The 19927-nt window shown below is 44.3% G+C and overlaps 1 protein-coding gene across 6 annotated transcripts in view; it reads left to right on the forward strand.

The window, feature by feature from the left end:
- The window catches only part of ap3b1a (adaptor related protein complex 3 subunit beta 1a), a 323977-nt gene that overhangs the window by 44952 nt on the left and 259098 nt on the right, over positions 1 to 19927 (forward strand). For all 6 annotated transcript variants that reach the window (XR_015077649.1, XM_085982440.1, XM_085982449.1 and 3 more), the window contains exons 3-6: positions 12315 to 12389; positions 15034 to 15129; positions 16101 to 16261; positions 17664 to 17730. Coding sequence is in view for 5 of the 6 variants with exons in the window: in XM_085982440.1 (XP_085838566.1) it covers positions 12315 to 12389; positions 15034 to 15129; positions 16101 to 16261; positions 17664 to 17730 (399 nt within the window). In the remaining variant the exon portion in view is untranslated. The remainder of the gene's footprint in view (positions 1 to 12314; positions 12390 to 15033; positions 15130 to 16100; positions 16262 to 17663; positions 17731 to 19927) is intronic.

The raw sequence follows: 19927 nt of genomic DNA on the forward strand, positions 1-19927 counted from the left end.
TCCCACGCGGGCCCACAGCTCAACGGCCGGCGCGCTAGGTAAGTGCAGGTCGGGGGCTTGCACCCGCGGGAAGCCTCCGACCCGAATTTCTGGGCCATTATGAAAAGAAGCTGAACAGGGTTTATAATTCAGAAAGGGGTGTGGGTGTATGTGTACAGATTTGGATTTGAGTGAGGAATCTCACATTTGGAATGAGCTAGATAGGGCCAAGTACCCTCTTCTCATCGGTGCTATTCCCAAGATGTTCTGTTCATGTGTGCAATAATCACAAGTGAAGGATCTGGGGTGGGCAAGGCCATGAAAGGATTTAAACCCAAGGATAAAATTTTTTAAATGCAGACGTTGAGAGAGCGGGAGCCAGTGTAAGTTGGTGAGGATGGGATGATAGGTGAGCAGGATCTTGTATGAGAGAATACAGGCAGCAGAGTTTTGGGTCAGCTGAAGTTTATAGATGGTGGTGATGGGAGGTTGGGGAGGGGAGCATTGGTATAGTCAAGTACAAAAGTGACACAGGCATGGATGAGGGTTTCAGCTGCAGATGGGCTGAGATCGGGGCAGAGGCGAGTGAGATTGCAGGCAATTATTACCCTGGAGATCTAAATTGGGACACGTTTATCCATTCATTGGCCTAATGAGGGCAAGGCAGACTGGATGCAGGGAGGATGTTTCCCCTGGCTGGGGGCTCTAGAGCGAGGGATCACAGTCTCAGGATATGGGGTGGGACATTTAGGACTGAGATGAGAAGTTTCTTCACTCAGCGGGTGGCGAACCTGTGGAGTTCTCTACCACAGAAGGCTGTGGAGGCCAAGTCACTGAATATATTTAAGAAGGAGATGGATAGATTTCTAGGCACAAAAGGCATCAAAGGATATGGGGAGAGCGGGAATATGGTATTGAGATAGAGGATCAGCCATGATCATATTGAATGGCGGAGCAGGCTCGAAGGGCTGAATGGCCGACTCCTGCTTCTATTTTTCTATGTTTCTATCTGGACATGAGAATTTTGTGAGAGTGCCTTTGAGCCTATGAAAATTTGAGCCCATTCTTAATCCAAATCTCTGATAAAACCAAGTACATAAGTGTTCTAATGGATATTTTACTGGAGGGGTGGGAGCATACTATGTGTGTGTGAATGGTTATTTCTAATTCTTATCTTGGGTTTTACATAAACATGGTTGCTAATAAGGAAAGCTCCCCAACATATATTGGGTAAATTATCTTTTGAGGAAACCTCAAGCCGTAGCTTGTCAAGTAATACTTTGGCCTGTGGTCAGTGTGTTGGAGATGAAGGCTTTGTTTCTTGCCTCTGATAGCCATTGTTAGATGTGAACTTGCTAATGCCATATTTGAATTTAGTTTTAAATCAAAGGCTTCTGCTTCAGAAGAAGAGCAGCTGAAAGAAGCAAGCGATGCACTCAATTCCTTGAGATTTGGGCAAGTTTAAATTGACATGGTTGTCTGTATAGCTTCATAATTGTGCTACTGTATCTCCAAGTTCTGCCCAAAGTTGCAACTCTTGGTTGTGGTGGTTCCCAGCAGTGTTTGAGGGTTCACCCTCCAACCACCTCTGCAACATGACAAAGCTAACATGGGAGAATGTAGGTCAGTTTTCCTTCACCTTTGGGGCTCAGTATTGGTTGAGAAGCTCTATAACAACCTGTCGCCTGTTGAGGATTCTTCACTGATAATCCACCTGTCAAACTTGCCAATCTTTTTCCATTTGTTTAGTTTTCACGTATAAATGAATAAGGACTGATCGAACTTCTAGAGGAAGGGGTGAGGGAAGCTATTAATTTAAAATACTCAATGCTATGAGTATTGTAATGCAGGAGCTGTAAATCGTGACTCCCTCCCCTCACCCCAACTCACTGTGCTTACATCAATTGTGCTTCTAAGCAATAGTTTAAAAACCATAACACACGAGTCAAATAATGATCTGGCAAGAAAGTGTTGGGTTCCTGTGTTCTCCACAACTTCCTCCATATTAAGCTGACACAAGAACATTGGTCACTAGAAGCGAACCCATCAATCGATGAACTTCCCTTTGTGGAGTATCATTGCACACTGAACTAAGACTCCTGTTGGCGATTGCACTGGCTGATGCCACAGCAATCACTGTTGCCCACTATACTTGAGGCGATGCTCCACAAATAAGAGGGTGGTTTACAAATGGAAAACCCCTCAATTCATGGCAAAGTGTACTGAATTTATTATGTTCACTGTGCTTCTGTTAAAACCCTTGCTGTTGATTGAGAAGTAGTTTATTGGGTGCAATTCTGATGTGGTAAGCTGTCCAACTAGGATCTGAATTCTGTTCCCTTAATCTTGAAACCAAATAGTTGCACACATTAGGCCAATGGATATGTGCAGAGGGTTCAGTGGAGGTAAGGATAACTAACTAGATTCACAAAACCTACTCATTTCTGAGTTAGGGAGTTGAGAGTTCACGCACCATTCAGAATTGGATCTAGGCTGCCACTTCATTGCAGTCCGAGAGGAGTGTTTCTTTGTTAGAGGTGCTGACTTTCAGATGAGATGTTAAAATGGGACCTTGTCTGCCTGTTCAGCTGGATATAAATACCCCATGGCACTCTTTGAAAAAGAGCAGATCTCCTGACCAGCATTCATCCCTCAATCAACACCACAAAAACAGATTATCTGGACATTTTATTTCATTTGCTGCTAGTGGGACCTTGCTGTGTCCAAATTGGCTGTTGCATTTGCTTACAAAAAGAACAGTGATGATAATTCAAAAGGAATTAATTGGTTGTCAAGTGTCTAAGAGCATACTGAAAATGCATGTCACTGAGTTTAGTCATTAGACTTGAGGTGGTTTCTTTGCAAATGATGGCTATTATAAGATGGTGCTTTTAATAAAGTTTCAGTCTTAAATTCTCAGCCTTGGTTCTTAGTTTAGCTCTAGTTCTTTTAATGTTTTGTAGAAGGTATGGGAGCTCTTTGTCTTGTATATGTAGAAGGATATCTTTGTAAAATTGGAAAGTACATATCCACAGAGAAAGGTCACAGAGATTAAGATTGTTTGGCTATACCAGCAAGATACAGGCAAATACAAGTGTCACTTACACAGAAATCATGAGATCAAGGGAGGTGAGATTTAAGCCAGCTAGTTCCGATACAGCTAACTGCGTGGGAGGTAAATTTACCCAGGAGCAGAGGAGCGGATACCACCTCTACAGATGGAGGTTCATCACTTTGTATCAGAGAGCTAACAATATTCTCACAGAATGGCGACTCAACTGTTTTGTCCACGCCAGGTCAGAAGGACGGGGGCATTGCTAGCTAGAAACAGAGACTACATTCAATCTGTTCAATAGACTTGCTGTTGAATGCTGTTAATTTGTCAGCTATTTAAGGAAACTGATCCTAAATTAATCTCACCAATTTATATCAATCTCAGACACTGATCTCAACTGTAAATTTATAATCAGCAAGCAGTTAACGCTGAATTACTGTGACATAACTGAACTGCCTTTGTAACCTCTGTTTATTTTGTCAATTAACTCTATCTACCAATTAGTTGCATATTCGATGTTTAAGTTTCAGTGCTGCTAACTCTGATTTTAAGGTTAATAAACAATTGTTAATGGGTGACTGTTGGCTGCTTTAGATCATTGGCAAGAAAGGGTTAATTCATTCACTCAGCAGCTTGTCGAGATCCTGATGTGAGTTTCGTAGCATAGGAACTGGAGTAGGCCATTCAGCCCCTCGAGTCTTCTCCACCATTGAGTGAGATCATGGCTGATCTGTATCTTAACTCCATCCATCTGCCTTGGCTCCATATCCTTTTATACCCTTGGCTAGCATAAATGCTACTATAATCCAACGTTAACGTAAGACAAATGTAGGTATTCTCAACTCTTGGGTATAGACTGGGTGAGTAACCCCAGACAGTTCCTTAATGAGAAGTTACGTTGAAGGGCTCAAGGATTTGTTTGTGCCCTTAATTAATATTCTTGTTAGGGTATCAATCCCAGTGTTTGAGGAGTGGGAAGGAATGGAATTGTAAGGGGCGAGTGTGAAGGCAATGGCTTCTCGGTGTTGAACTGGAGGAAGTTATGACTCATCAAAGACTGGATGTTGGGCAAGCAGTCTTAACAGCGCAGAGGCAGTCAAGGAGTGGTGGAGAGGTACAGCTGCGTGTTATAGGCATTCATGTGGAAGGTAACCTGATATCTATGGATGATGTCACTGAGGGGCAGGATATAGTTGAGGAAGATGCCTTAGAAAGATGGCTCCTTGGGCAATTGTAACAGTGACCATTTAGGGGAACTAAGAGAAATCTGCTGGAAATGGACAGATTATGTTTGAATAGGTACAACAACAAAAACTTGTATTTATATAGCATCTTTAATGTAGTAAAACGTCCCAAGGCGCTTCACAGGAGTGTTATCAAACAAAATTTGACACCGAGCCATAGATATTAGGGAAGATGACCAAAAGCTTGGTCAAAGAGGTAGGTTTTAAGGAGCGTCTTAAAAGAGGAAAACGAGGTGAAGAGGTTTAGGGAGGGAATTCTGGAGCTTAAGGCCTTGACAGCTGAAGGCACGGCCACCAATGGTGGAGCGATTAAAATCAGGGGGCCGGAATTTAGAGGAGTGCAGATATCTCTGGGAGGGGGTGGCTGAAGGTGGAATTTGAAAACAAGGATGAGAATTTTAAAATTGAGGCATTGCTTAACTGGGAGCCAGTGTAGGCCAGCGAGCACAGGGGTGATAGGTGAACGGGACTTGGTGCAAGTTAGGACACAGGCAGTAGAGTTTTGGTGGACTTCAAGTTTACGGAGGGTAGAACGTGAGAGGCCGGCCAGGAGTGCCTTGGAATAGTCCAGTCGAGAGGTAACAAAGGCATGGATGTGGGTTTCAGCAGCAGATGAATTGCGGCAGGGCGGAGTCTAGCGATATTCTGGAGATGGAAATAGGCAGTCTTGGTGCTGGTGCGGATATGTGGCCAGAAGCTCATCTCTGGGTGAAATATGACACCAAGGTTGCGAACAGTCTGGTTGAGCCTTACAGTTGACGGGGAGAGGGATGGAGTTGGTGGCTAAGGAACGGAGTTTGTGGCGGGGACCGAAGACAATGGCTTCGGTCTTTCTAATATTTAGTTGGAGGAAATTTCTGCTCATCTAGTACTGAATGTCAGAAAAGCAGTCTTGCAATTTAGAGACAGTGGAGAGGTCGAGAGGTGATGGTGATGTAGAGCTGGGTGTCGTTAGCGTACATGTGGAAACTGACGCTGTGTTTTTGAATGATGTCGCCGAGGGGCAGCATGTAGATGAGACTTTTTAAAATTTGTTAATGGGATGTGGGCGTCGCTGGGAAGGCCAGCATTAATTGCCCTTCAGAAGGTGGTGGTGAGCCACTGCCTTAAACCGCTGAAGTCTGTGTGGTGAAGGTACTCCCACAGTGCTGTTAGGGAGGGAGTGCCAGGATTTTGAACCAGTGACGATGAAGGAACGGTGAAATTTTTCCAAATCGGGATGGAATGTGACTTGGAAGGGAACTTGGAGGTGATGGTGTTCCCATGCACCTGCTGCGGTTGTCCTTCAAGGCGGTAGAGGTTGCGGGTTTGGGAAGGGGGCAAGGATAGATCCTTGGGGGACACTAGAAGTAACGGTGCGGGAGTGGGAAAAGAAGTCATTGTAGGTGATTCTTTGGCTACGATTATATAGATAAGAATTTAAACCAGACGAGTGCAGTCCCACCTAGCTGGGTGACGAGGTGTTGGAGGATGGAGCGGTCAACTGTGTCAGAGGCTGCAGACAGGTCGAGAAGGATGAGGAGGGATAGTTTACCTTAGTCACATAGGATGTCATTTATGACTTTGAGAGCCGTTTCACTACTGTGGCAGGGGAGGAAACCTGATTGGAGGGACTTGATCATGGAGTTCCGGGAAAGATGGTCTTGGATTTTGGAGGCGACAACACGTTCAAGCAGTTTAGAAAGGAAATGGAGGTTGGAGATGGGGCAGTAGTTTGCAAGGATGGAGGGGAGATGTGTTGGTTTTTTGAGGAGAGGGGTGATGACGGCAGATTTGAAGGAAGGGGCACAATACCGGAGGAGAGAGAACAGTTAACAATGTCGGCTAACTTGTGAGCCAGGGAGAGAAATTGGGTAGTGAACAGTTTAGTGGAAATAGGGTTGAGGGAGCAGGAGGAATGGGCCATGTGAGGGATGTCCATGAAGCTGGAAAAGGGAGGAGAGGCATTGGAGGAGAATAGTGTGGTCAACTGTTGGATGCTGAGGAGAGATGAAACACCACAGAGGCAGATGATGTCATTCGTGACTTTGGATAAGGCCATGAAGTGCTGTGATAAAGATGGAAACTGGACTGGAGGGGTTCAAACAGAGTTAAGAAAGGTTCGCACAGAGCTGGGAAGTGATGGCACGTTGAAGGACCTTAAAGAGGAAAAGGTGATTGGAGATGGGGTTGGTACTGGTGAGGATGGAAGGTTAATGGTTTGGTTTTTTGAAAAGGGGTGATGGCCATGGACAATGTCCACTACCACTGGGGACAGGAAGAGGAGCTGCGTGGTCAGGACTTGAAAGGAAAAGGAACTGATGTAGCCAGAGGTGGGTTTTGGATAAAAAGCTTGGAGAGCCCAGAGGTGGAGGGGGAACAGATGGTCACAAAGATGAGGGCTTAGGGCTGGAGATGGGGTGACTGGGGAGGGCTGGGAAAGGGAGGATCTTTAGTGCTCTGGTTATTTTTTGGAAAAGGATGCTAAGAAATCTATGAGCTACTCTATGATCTAGTTGAGGTGCTTCCCTGTTGTGCAAAAAGGATTAATGGGCATCCAAAGTCTTGGTGGGCACAAGGCTCAGCAAGTGTATAGAACATCAACTTGGGTCAGTAAAACTAATGTTTTCACGAGTCATTCTCAATTTTGTTCCATGTGCTACTTTCTGGCTTCCTATTGATACCATTGATCGGGCTACTAGGATCCATAAAAGTGTTGGTGTTGAATTTCTCTCTTGTGTCTACTTTGGTGCTCCCACCACCATCCTTGCAATGCAGGCAAGACGTAGGAAATTGTGAACACAAGCCCCATGCCTTCCATTTAAGGCAAAACAGAATAGAGCATTAAAGCTTGAATTGTCTATTAACATAAAAGGGAATTCAGAAGTCTTCTACAGGCATATAAATAATTAATGGGTAGTAAGCGGAGGGGTGGGGCTGATTAGGGACCAAAAAGGAGATCTATCCATGGAGGAAGAGGGCATGGCTGAGGTACTAAACACTTACTGGCATCTGTCTTTACCAAGGAAGAGGATGCTGCCAAAGTCATAGTGAAAGAGGAGATAGTGAAGCTACTGGATGAGAGAAAAATTGATAGAGGAGGTACCAGAAAGGCTTTCTGAACTTAAAGTTGATGAGGCACCAGGACCGGATGGGATGCATTCTAGGATGCTGAGGGAGGTTAAGGAGGAAATCGCGGCGGTACTGACCATAATCTTCCAATCCTCTTTAGATACGGGGGTGTTGCCAGAGGACTGGAGAAATGCAAATGTTGCACCATTGTTCAAAAAAGGGTGTAAAGATAAACCCAGCAACTACAGGCCAGTCAGTTTAACCTCGGTAGTGGGGAAGCTTTTAGAAACAGTAATCAGGGACAAAATTAACAGTCACTTGGACAAGTGTGGATTAATTAAGGAAAGCCAACACAGATTTGTTACAGGCAAATTGTGTTTAACCAACTTGATCGAGTTTTTTGATGAGGTAACAGAGGATTGATGAGGTTAATGCGGTTGATGTAATGTACATGGCCTTCCAAAAGGCGTTCAACAAAGTGCCACATAATAGGCTTGCCAGCAAAATTGAAGCCTGTGGAATAAAAAGGGACAGTGGCAGCCTGGATCTGAAATTGGCTAAATGACAGGAAACAGCAGTGGTGAATGGTTGTTTTTTGGACTGGAGGAAGGTATACAATGGTGTTCCCCAGGGGTCAGTTCTAGGACCACTGATTTTCTTGATATATATTATTGTCTTGGACATGGGTGTACAGGGCACAATATCAAATTTGCAGATGACACAAAACTTGGAAGTATAGTGAACAGTGAGGAGGAGAGTGATAGACTTAAAGGCATAGACAGGCTGGTGAAATGGGCAGACAGGTGGCAGATGAAATATAACACAGAAAAGTGTGAAGTGATGCATTTTGGTAGAAAGAATGAGGAGAGGATGTATAAACTAAATGGTACAATCCTACTCCTTCTGTGTCCACCACTGAAATTTTTTGTCTCCTAACTCTCTTACAACTGCACTTATGAAATCCCAACTGTCCAGCCTCTGGCTCTCGATTCACCATGACATTTCGGCAGCCACCGATCTGCTCAACCACACCCTCACCACCACCTTTGATGCCCTTGTCCCTACTAAAACAATTACCCTCTCTCACCCTGGCCGTTCCCCCTGGTATGGCTCTCATCTTCGCTCCCTTAAGTCTAAGGGACGCAGACTCAAATGGATATGGCGGACAACTGGCTTAGCCATTCACCGCCAGATCTGGCTGGTCCGCATAAAGCATTATCGGTTCCTGCTCTCATCTGCCAAAATTGCTCACTATTCCAGAATCATTCTGGAATGCAAAGTTAAACCCCAGCTCCTATTCCCCACTGCTAACTGTCTTCTTAAACCCCTCTCCCCTGTCTCCTCCACCCTTACCTCCGATAAGTGTGAGGAGCTTGTGGACTTCTTTGTCTCTAAGATTGAGACCATCCGTTCAGCTGCCTCTGCCACTTCCCTTCCTTCCCCTAGCCCACTGGGCCAAACTTCCTCTAAGGATCCCTCCCTGCCCTAGCCCTGAACTCACATCTTTCACCAGTTTCTCGCCGATCTCCCCTCGTGACCTCTCGGCGCTTATCTTGTCCATGAGACCCACCTCCTGCTCCCTCGACCCTATTCCCACCAAACTGCTGACCACCCAACTTCCTTTTCTGACTCCCATGTTAGCTGATATTGTTAACGGTTCTGTCTCCTCCGGTACTGTCCCTCACTCCCTCAAATCTGCTGTCACCACCCCTTCTTCAAAAAAAACAACCCTTGATCCCTCCGTCCTTGCAAACTACCACCCCATCTCCAACCTCCCTTTCCTCTCAAACATAGAAGATAGGAGCAGGAGTAGGCCATTAGGCCCTTCGAGCCTGCTCCGCCATTCAATGAGATCATGGCTGATCATCCAAATTCAGTACCCTGTCCCTGCCTTCTCCCCATATCCCTCGATCCCTTTAGCCTCAAGAAATATATCCAACTCCTTCTTGAATATATTTAATGAACTAGCCTCCACCGCCCTCTGTGGCAGAGAATTCCACAGGCTCACCACTCTCTGGGTGAAGAAGTTCCTCCTCATTTCAGTCCTAAATGGCTTACCCCTTATCCTTAGATTATGACCCCTGGTTCTGGACTCCCCGGCCATCCGAAACATCCTTCTTGCATCTAGTCTGTCCAGACCTGACAGAATTTTATAGGTTTCGATGGGATCCCCTCTCAATCTTCTAAACTCTAGTGAGTATAAGCCCAATCGACACAATCTCTCCTCATACGTCATTCCTGCCATCCCAGGTATCAGCCTGGTGAATCTTCGCTGCACTCCCTCCATGGCAAGAACGTCCTTCCTCAGGTAAGGTGACCAAAACTGCACACAATACTCAAGGTGCGGTCTCACCAAGGCCCTGTACAACTGTAGCAATACATCCTTGTTCCTGTACTCGAACCCTCTTGCTACGAAGGCCAGCATACCATTTGCCTTCTTAACCGCCTGCTGCACCTGCATGCTTACCTTGAGCGACTGGTGCACAATAACACCCAGGTCTCTTTGCACTTCCCCTTCTCCCAATCTATTGCCATTCAAATAATCTGCCTTCCTGTTTTTGCCACCAAAGTGGATAACCTCACATTTATCCACATTATAGTGCATTTGCCATGTGTTTCTGCCCAATCACCCAACCTGTCCAAATCGCCTCCCAAATCCGTGCCCATCTTTCCCGCAATTTCATGTTTGAATCCCTCCGATCAGGTTTCCGCCCTTGCCACAGTACCGAAACGGCTCTCATCAAAGTCACAAATGACCTCCTTTGTGACTGTGACAAAGAACTATCCCTCCTTGCCCTTCTAGACTTGTCTGCAGCCTTTGACATGGTTGACCACTCCATCCTTCTCCAACATCACTCCACCGTTGTCCAGCTGGGTGGGACTGCACTCGCCTGGTTCCATTCTTATCTATCTAATCGTAGCCAGAGAATCACCTGCAACGGCTTCTCTTCCTGCATCGTTGCCTCTGGTGTCCCCCAAGGATCTATCCTTGGCCCCCTCCTATTTCTCATCTACATGTTACCCCTTGGCAACATCATCCGAAAACACAGCATCAGTTTCCACATGTACGCTGACGACACCCAGCTCTACCTCACCACCACTTCTCTTGACCTCTCCACGGTCTCTAAATTGTCAGACTGCTTGTCCGATATCCAGTTCTGGATGAGCAAAAATGTTCTCCAATTAAATATTGGGAAGACCGAAGCCATTGTTTTCGGTCCCCGCCACTGACTCCGTTCCCTAGCCACTGACTCCATCCCTCTCCCGAACATCTGTCTGAGGCTGAACCACACTGCTCGCAACCTTGGTGTCATATTTGACCCCAAAATGAGTTTCTGACCACATATCCGCAGCATAATAAGACCGCCTATTTCCACCTCGCCCGTCTTTGCCCTTGCCTCAGCTCATCTGCTGCTGAAAACCTCATCCATACCTTTGTTACCTCGAGACTTGACTATTCCAACACACTCCTGGCTGGCTTCCCACATTCCACTCTACGTAAACTTGAGGTCATCCAAAACTCGACTGCCTGTGTCCTAAGTCGCACCAAGTCCTGTTCGGCCATCTCCCCTGTGCTCGCTGACCTACATAGGCTCCCGGTTAAGCAGTGTCTCGATTTCAAAATTCTCATCCTTGCTTTCAAATCCCTCCATGACCTCGCCCCTTCCTATCTCTAGCTCCTTCAGCCCCACAACCGCCCCCCCCTCTGCCCCTGAGATATCTAATTCTGCCCTCTTGAGCATCCCTGATTATAATCACTCACCTTTTGGTGGCTGTGCCTTCTGTTGCCTAGGCCCTAAGTTCTGGAATTCTCGGCCTCGCTACCTCTCTTTCCTCCTTTAAGACACTCCTTAAAACCCACCTCTTTGACCAAGCTTTTGGTCACCTGCCCTAATTTATCCTTATGTGGCTTGGTGTCAAATTTTTTTTTTGTCTTGCAATACTCCTGTGCTGTGCCTTGGGATGTTTTACTAAGTTAAAAGGTGCTATATAAATACAAGTTGTACAATTCTAAAGGGGGTGCATGAACAGAGAGACCTGGGGGTATGTGTGCATAAATTGTTGAAGGTGGCAGGGCAGGTTGAGAAAGCCGTTAAAAGGGTTTATGGGATCCTGGGCTTCATAAATAGAGGTATAGAGTACAAAAGCAAGGAAGTTATGATGAACTTTTATAAAACACTGGTTCGGCCCCAACTGGAGTATTGTGTCCAATTCTGGGCACCATATTTCAGGAAGGATGTGAAGGCCTTGGAGAGGGTGCAAAAAAGATTTACGAGAATTATTCCAGGAATGAGGGACTTCAGTTACATGGATAGACTGGAGAAACTGGAGTTGTTCTCCTTGGATCAGTGAAGATTGAGAGGAGATTTGATAGAGGTGTTCAAAATCATGAGTGGTCTGGACAGGGTAGATGGAGAGAAACTGTTCCCATTGGCAGAAGGGTCGAGAACCGGAGGACACCGATTTAAGGTGATTGGCAAAAGAACCAAAGGCGACATAAGAAAAAACTTTATTACACAGTGAGTGGTTAGGATCTGGAATGCACTGCCTGAAAGGGTGGTGGAGGCAGACTCCATCATGGCTTTCAGAAGGGAATTGGATAAGTACCTGAAGGGGGAAAAAAAATGCAGGGCTACGGGGAAAGGGCGGGGGAGTGGGACTAGCTGAAGTGCTCTTGCAGAGAGCTGGCACGGGCTCGCCGGGCCGAATGGCCGCCTTTTGTGCTGTAACCATTCTATGAATCTCACACATAACTATAAATTGAGTGTCAGCATTACTGTCCTCCCATCTCCTTTCAAATCAAGAATCCGCTGTGTCCCATGCAGTTGTTCAAAGCTCACGTGCTTTTGTAATAACTGAAACAAAACTCACGTACAAATTTAAATGGATTATCGTGGCTTTAGACATTGTATAATTAACATAGAAAAGTATATCTTCTGCTAACTAATCTGGCTCTGTAATGGAGACTATAATTCATGTTACAGATGATTGCTAAAGGAAAAAATGCTTCAGAGTTATTTCCTGCTGTCGTGAAGAATGTGGCCAGTAAAAACATTGAGGTATGTTCCATTTACTGTGTAGAGTTGCTGTTTTTCTTTCCTAATAATATTGTGAATAGACTGTATAACTAACACACCCATCAATGAATATAATGCCAGTGCCTAGTCATGTACTTTTAATCCAAAGAAGATAATCTTTATTACAAATTGTTCCATACTACCATCAAAGCGGGACCACATGCTTCATTTCTATTTAGATAATGCCTGGATTCTGGGATCAATTTTTTTCATCCCCATTTTGGTTAGTAATAGAGTTCTCATTTTGTTGAATCAAAATTTGATTTTCTGCAGTGTGAGATTGTGGATGAAATTATGTAGATTTTTTGTTTGGGTCATAGGATGAGAGTTTTCATAGAAAAGAAGGTGGTGCAAAATAACGCATTAATGAATCACCAGTATACAGTTTTTTAAAAATCGAAGATTTGACCAGTATGTCACGGAGTTTGCTGCACTAGAATTGATGGATTAATTAAATTGCTTGCTTAGGAAGGTCTGCCTGAGTTCTTAAAGCTGAACACAGTTGTGTTATGATTAGCATCACATCAGGAAGCATGGTAGCATGGAGCGAAATAACACTTGGTGTGGGAGCATAGTCACGTCATCCTGAGTGCTCCTGTTTCTGGTCGCACATTGTTTTTTTGGGAAAGAAGGCTTTTACTGCAGATTTGCAGTCCGATTATGTGTGGGTCTCTCGTGGCTAGCATTGATTTTATCTCATTTAAACTTGGACAAGAGCAAATCGACTGTTTTGCAACCGTCAGTGATTTAATATTGGTAGCTGTGCAAAGGAACATTGTGAGGACTCTAGATAATTCCTGATGCAAATTTTTGAAAGCATCTTGTCCAATTTATCTTAAATCTGCTCATGCAATGTGTATTTGAATTTCTGAACAACATAATATTTTCACATTGTACACTAAAGAGACAATTATCAACCTCCCAATGAAATTGATGAAATATAGCCAGAATTTTGAGGATCCAATTCAACTATTTTAACTTAATCACCAGTGGAATTATTTTTTTCTTTAATACGGCATCTTTCAATTTATTTCTTGTTTCCTTTTAAGACATTATTTCTCCCCTCCCCTCCGTTGCGCATCATTGACAAGATGGCAGATGGTGACCTTCCAGCCTCTGCCAATGTAGCCATAACTGGCTGCCAGGTGGTGTGAGGAAGTGGTAGGGGTTTGTGGTTTGACTTCTCCAGTTTAGTGGTGTGTTTGCACATAGGAAAAAGACATCTTCGTTCAACACCTGAAATATAGTTTTGGTCTCCTCTTCAGCTGGATATTTGTGAATCATTCTTTGAAGGGGTTAGTGATAAATGTATCTACGACAACAACAATGCCTTTAACATAGAAAAACATCAGAGGACAAAAAAGGGTGCCAAGCCAAAGGGGGCGATATTTGCAGTGGTGACCAAAAGCTGGTGAAAGAGGTGGGTTTTAAGGAGGGTCTTCAGAGGAGGAGATGAAGAGTTGGAGGGATTTAGGGAGGGAATTCCAGAAGGTGGGTCTTGGATGGCTCAATGAAGGGGCATATACAAGAGGCCAGAGTTGGAGGAGCAGAGAATTCTTTTAGGGTGTGGATTGTAGGGCTCAGATGAAATGAGCTCGGGGAGGTTGGGGGGGGGGGGGTGGTGGGGTTTAAGTGGCAAGGCCACAAAGGAATTTGTATATGAAACTGTTAATTGGAGGTGTTTGGGGACCAGGAGCCAATGTAGTTCAGCAAGGACAGGGGTGACAGCTGCGTGGGACTTGGTGTGGGCAAGAGTTCTGGATGAGCTGAAGTTTATGAAGCGTAGTGGATGGGAGACTGGCCAGGAGAGCAAATAGTCTGGCTGAATCTGAGACAGTGGCTGTAGAGGGGGGTGGAATTGGTACGGTGTGTGTGGGTTTAGTGGAGGAGCAAAACCAATGGCTTCAGTTTTCCCAATGTTTAATTGGAGGAAACGGCAGCTCATTGAAGATTGGATGTTGGAAAAGCAGTCTAACAGCTGGTGGAGAGCAGAGCTGAGCCTGTTGTTGCCAAGGGGGGTACCATGTAGATGTGGGGGCCAAGGTTAGATCCTTGGGGAAACTCCAGAGATGATGGTGCACAGGCTGGCAGAGAAGCCATTGCTGGAGATGCTCTGGCTATGATTGGATAAGTAAGAGTGGAACCATGCTAAGGCAATCCCATTGAGCTGGGCAATAGAGGAGAGGCATTGGAGGAGGATAGTGTGGTCAACTGCTGAAGTGTCAAGGTTGACCTGATTTCAGGTCTTCCCGCCTCAACCTTTGGCCTTTCTCTGCCCCAATCTCTCTGGTCTTAGCAGTGACAATTTTAGGGGCTGAGGAATAGGTTCTTCTCTCCACTCGGGTTTGGGCTTTCAGCTGAAGTGAGTGGGGCATGAGTATTTTTCTTCAAGGTTTTGTAAGTGAGCAATGCCACATGAGGTCAGTTAGTGAATACTTAAATTTCGCGATCGGCACTGGAAAAAGCTGTATAATTTTCGTTAACAATTTTCTCACGCAGTAGTTGTCAAAAATGTGTCCTGCTATCAAACTGCTCTTCATAGTGAATGTCTCTCAACTTAGTCAAAATCGGCTGATGCACTAACTGAATATACTGGTTGTTTTGCATCTCTCCTTTCTCTTTACAGTTGAAGAAATTGGTATATGTTTATCTTGTACGTTACGCAGAAGAGCAGCAAGATTTGGCCTTGTTGTCAATTAGCACATTTCAGCGTGCACTGAAGGTTAGTGTTGCCAGTGGCTGATCTGTTTTGAAGAAAATCAAAACCTCATTAAAATCCTCTTGTTGCCTGCCGTTGTACACTTAACCTAGTATTTACAACGTTCCTTCTCAGTTTTCAGTGTTGGGCACTGTCATGATGTGCTGTACATGTGTAATTATGATTTGAGCACGTTGCTTGCTAACCAATTTAATGTTTTTTTAATAATGCTATTCTGTGTATCAGTCACTGTTTCCATTCGGCCCATTGCTATGCAATCTTTAAAACCAATTTTTAAATTAAAACTAACATTTCAAATTAAAACCAGCGTCGTTATGTACACAAGACTTTTCGCATTTTTTTTCATTTAAAAGAAATGATTCAAAGTTAGGTAAATACATAGCAATTAACATAATTTCCAACTATTTGAAGCATTTGGATTTGAACTTCAGAAGAGGGAGGTTTACTGATGGCCATAATTAAGGAGAGATGCTGTAGCTGGCAGAAGTATGCATATTTTTGGATCCTGAACAGTTTCCTGGAATTTTTCTTTTTTGAATTTAAAAAAAAAAAAAGCTCCTTTTGATCTATATAAATACATTTACTTAAAATGGTATTGAGCAATGAAGGCAAAGTTCCTAGGTTCAGTCTACGGTTGGTATCTCAGCCAGGTTTGAGTGGGGATGCTACAGTTGCCCTCCATTTTCCTGGGCCAGGGAAATGAAAAATCAGCTAGCTCATGATTGTTTTCCATTGACCCTTTCATGAAGCAACGACATGATTGAGCTCAACTATCCTGAAACCTGTTGTCAAGTAGCCCACCGATGCTCCCGGGCTGACATACAGAATGGTTACTTGGGCTAGGTGCTGGTGGATTGCTGTCATCAATATAGCTGTACCCCAAGGTGAACCCTTTGGGAGAAGTCATGTGGATGGGGAGGAGGAAAAAAGCTCTGTGTAATTTGGTTTATTATTTGTCCTCTTATTCATTCTAGGACCCCAATCAGTTGATTCGGGCAAGTGCTTTACGAGTTCTGTCCAGTATTAGAGTATCAATCATTGTTCCAATAATGATGCTGTCTATTAAGGAAGCTGCCAGTGACCTGTCTCCTTATGTCCGGAAAACTGCTGCCCATGCCATTCAGAAACTTTACAGGTGGGTGGAGTTGTGTGTTTTAAATGAGGTTCCAATTTGGTGAAATTTCAGTTTCTAACATTCAAATTGTTACGATAGATAATTTCAACATTCTACAAAGCCTTTGAGTGGTGGAGTATTCTAGTCCTGTTTGTCAGGAAATGCATTGCTTTTTCCTGGACTTGATGCAATCCAAAGTCATCGAGAGCAATGGATTTAGTGGCTTACTCTGAAAGTCCAAAATGGTTGCTGGACTGTCAGCCCTACAAGACTAGGGGAGCAACATGAGAGATGCTAATGCTTAAATCAGACCTTGACTCTGCCAGGAGCACAAGAACTGCTTCATGTGCACACCTGCTTTTGTTGATTAATAACAGAAAATGCTGGAACTGCACTGCAGGTCAACCAGCTTCTAAAATGTAAAGATATGTTAACAATTTGAGTAGGATGCTTCATGAGAACTGATGAAGGATCCCAACTTAAATGTTAACCTATCTTTCCTTTTCAGATACTGACTGACGTGTGCATTTTCAGTACTTTGTTTTTTTTTTAAATCCCTTTTTATGCTCATTCTGTGTTAGTCAAAACAGGCTTTACAGAACACCAGTGACAAAGCATGCTGTTGGTTCTGCCAGTGGAAAGCACTCAATCGGTCACCCCTACTAATCCCTTGCTTCCTGGGTAGCTATCTGTTTTCCTTGGCTGATCTGTGAAACACTGGGGCAATTTTTACGTTAAAGGTACTATGGCCTGTATTTTCTGATGCCGACAGGTGTGTACGAGCTGTGTACACACCCGTAGGGACATAGGGAATGCCAGTTTCAGGCATGCGATGAAACCGGAATTTCCGATCTGTCAAGAATCCTCTTGACAGATCGGCACCTGCCCTGGAGAAGGGCCTCTGCGCGGGGGGGGGGCAAGAATTTAGATTAGGATTCTGTCTGTACTGGTCTTCAGCCAGAAGTCTTCTAAGAGATTAGTGCGGGATAATCCGGCCTTCCCTTGAGATGCTTTATTTGACATCTCACTGCAACAGCACTGTTGAATTTGGGGATTCAACATGGGACTTCTGGGTACAGGATTTTTTTCTCCTTCATTCCCATAACATACACACCTGCTAATTCAGTTATTGGTGCATGAAGTGTCCAATATCCTGTTCCCTAGTGAGCAGCTGTGAAGTTTGTCTTTTCCTGTTGAATACAAAGTGGGAGGTGTAATTTGACTTCTAACTATTTTGCAATCTTTGGAGCTGAAGCCTTTCCGAAAGTAACACTCAATCCAAAAAATTTCATTGTTGGATTGGACAAAAAAGCTTGGATTAAGCTGTGGAAAAAATAAACCACTTAATTAATTGACTTAAATTCAGTGCTTCAAATCACCATAATAATCATCATGCTAATTATTATTTTGTTCTTGCCCACAGTCTAGACGCAGAGCAGAAAGAACCATTAGTAGAGGTCATAGAAAAGCTACTGAAAGATAAAAGTACGGTGAGTGATGCAGGTCTACACTGCCAAATTCTTTCAGGGTTATAAGATGTTGAATATTTCTACCAAGTGTTTATGGTACTTGTGACAGAGATTATTTAAAAAAAAAAAAACATATTTATTGAGTTCTGCCTACATATGACCTAAATAAGTACTTGAAAATAATTATGCAGCTTTTGGATGGTTTTTCAAAGTATTTTTTAATAAATACTTTGGTGGCCAACCTCAATCTCATTGGTTCTCTTTATCCTCCTTTAGGTTCAGAAATATTTAGATATAATGTGCAAAATGCATCTGTCTCTAAATTTGATGGCCATAAGTGGGCACAGACCACTTTGGTTTAGTTGTAAGATGCCAGGCTTGGATTGGGGACAAAGTAACACTTCTTGGCTTTTGCTCCAAATGTGCTTTTTAAAAAAAACAAAAAAAAAAACACATATTTTACAAATCCTTAGTTAAGTTAATCATTCCTTTTTTAAAATACATATATACAGACAATTTTCTTCAACAAAAAACATTGCAGTCTTTGTATATCTGTCTTCAGGTTCCTCACCTAAGAGTTGACTCCTTTTTCCACAAATGTCTTCAGTTAGCCCCCCTGAAGATATTGGCTCCTTGCTGGGGTGCAGGTTCCACGGGTGCCTGTCACTATATCAGATGTACCAGTTTCAAAGTGGAACTGGATGCAAGTCACCCGTATCTTCTCAACCATGGGTGATGAGATTTAAAAAAAAAAAAAAAAAAGTTGGCAAGACAGATAACTTAAAACATCTTCAAATAAAATCATCAAATTTTGGAGTTTCGATGGCCGTTACAAACTACTTCACTCCCAGTGTTCAAGGATGTCGCAGTGGTGCCCGATCCTGACCTCGCTCAATGTCCACATGTAATTTTTCAGTAGTGATCACTGAGTAGCGATTGAGAGCAGGAACCCTGGTCGACTTCCCTATCTACTGTAGGGGTACTGATGTCAATTGTAATGTCTTGCTGCCACCCTGCTTGAGGTCGACTAACTCGGCACCAACCTGAAGTCGAATTTGGCCTGATCCTAATCAGTATAATTTGTTGCCTGAACCATCTGAGGCATTGATACACCTATATGTAAAATCATTTTTCATCACCAGGCTTCTTTGAGTTCCTGTTTCACAATTAGCCCATTAGCTAGCCTGTCATTTTATAGTTTGGCAAATTGATTCAAAACCTGTAAAAGTTATGCAACGGCGTTATCTTGGAATAACTAACGATTAATATAAATATATCCTTTTCACCCCTTCCATTTTTCTGATGCCATAGTTCCTCTGAAGCTGAGGACAAATGGGCAATCTGCCAATGTTGCTGCGTACTTAACTGCTAGGTGGACACTGCCAACATTCCTAACCTTTCTCCTGAATAACAAAGTTTGGAGCAATCACTTACCATTTTCTTCTTTCCTTGCTTTGATTTCCTACCTTTCTATGTTTAAGTAAATGACATGAAACTTGAGTGTTTTTCTGAGATTGATTTCTATAAGCTGTTGCCCCGAGACCGGAGAAGCAGCGGACCTGCGCAGGAGCAGCCCGAGGCGGGAGAGGTACTTAAGGAGCAGTCAGAGGCACCGAGGTCCACAGCCCCGAGACCGGAGAAGCAGCGGACCTGCGCGGGAGCAGCCCGAGGCGGGAGAGGTACTTAAGGAGCAGTCAGAGGCACCGAGGCCCACAGCCCCGAGACCGGAGAAGCAGCGGACCTGCGCGGGAGCAGCCCGAGGTGGGAGAGGTACTTAAGGAGCAGTCAGAGGCACCGAGGCCCACAGCCCCGAGACCGGAGAAGCAGCGGACCTGCGCGGGAGCAGCCCGAGGTGGGAGAGGTACTTAAGGAGCAGTCAGAGGCACCGAGGCCCACAGCCCCGAGACCGGAGAAGCAGCAGACCTGCGCGGGAGCAGCCCGAGGCGGGAGAGGTACTTAAGTAGCAGTCAGAGGCACCGAGGCATACCAATCCAGGTTCCGGGAGAGAGGTAAAAAGTAGTCCAAGTGTGACGTCAGCAGGAAGCAGGTAAGTGATTGGTTGGTGAGTATTTCTCTCTTTTCAATACAAGCTTGAATTCTGTGGTGTTAAATTTCTAGGGTCTCTGTGGTGTAGTGGGGACAGTTGGTAAATAAAGCGCCCTAGAGTATACCTGTAACTGGGGTATTGAATAAATTTTTTAATTAATTAAAGGAGTAA

Source organism: Somniosus microcephalus, chromosome 1 (genome assembly GCF_052327205.1).
Source record: "Somniosus microcephalus isolate GS21.2 chromosome 1, FLI_Smic_1.0, whole genome shotgun sequence".
NCBI lineage: Eukaryota > Metazoa > Chordata > Chondrichthyes > Squaliformes > Somniosidae > Somniosus > Somniosus microcephalus.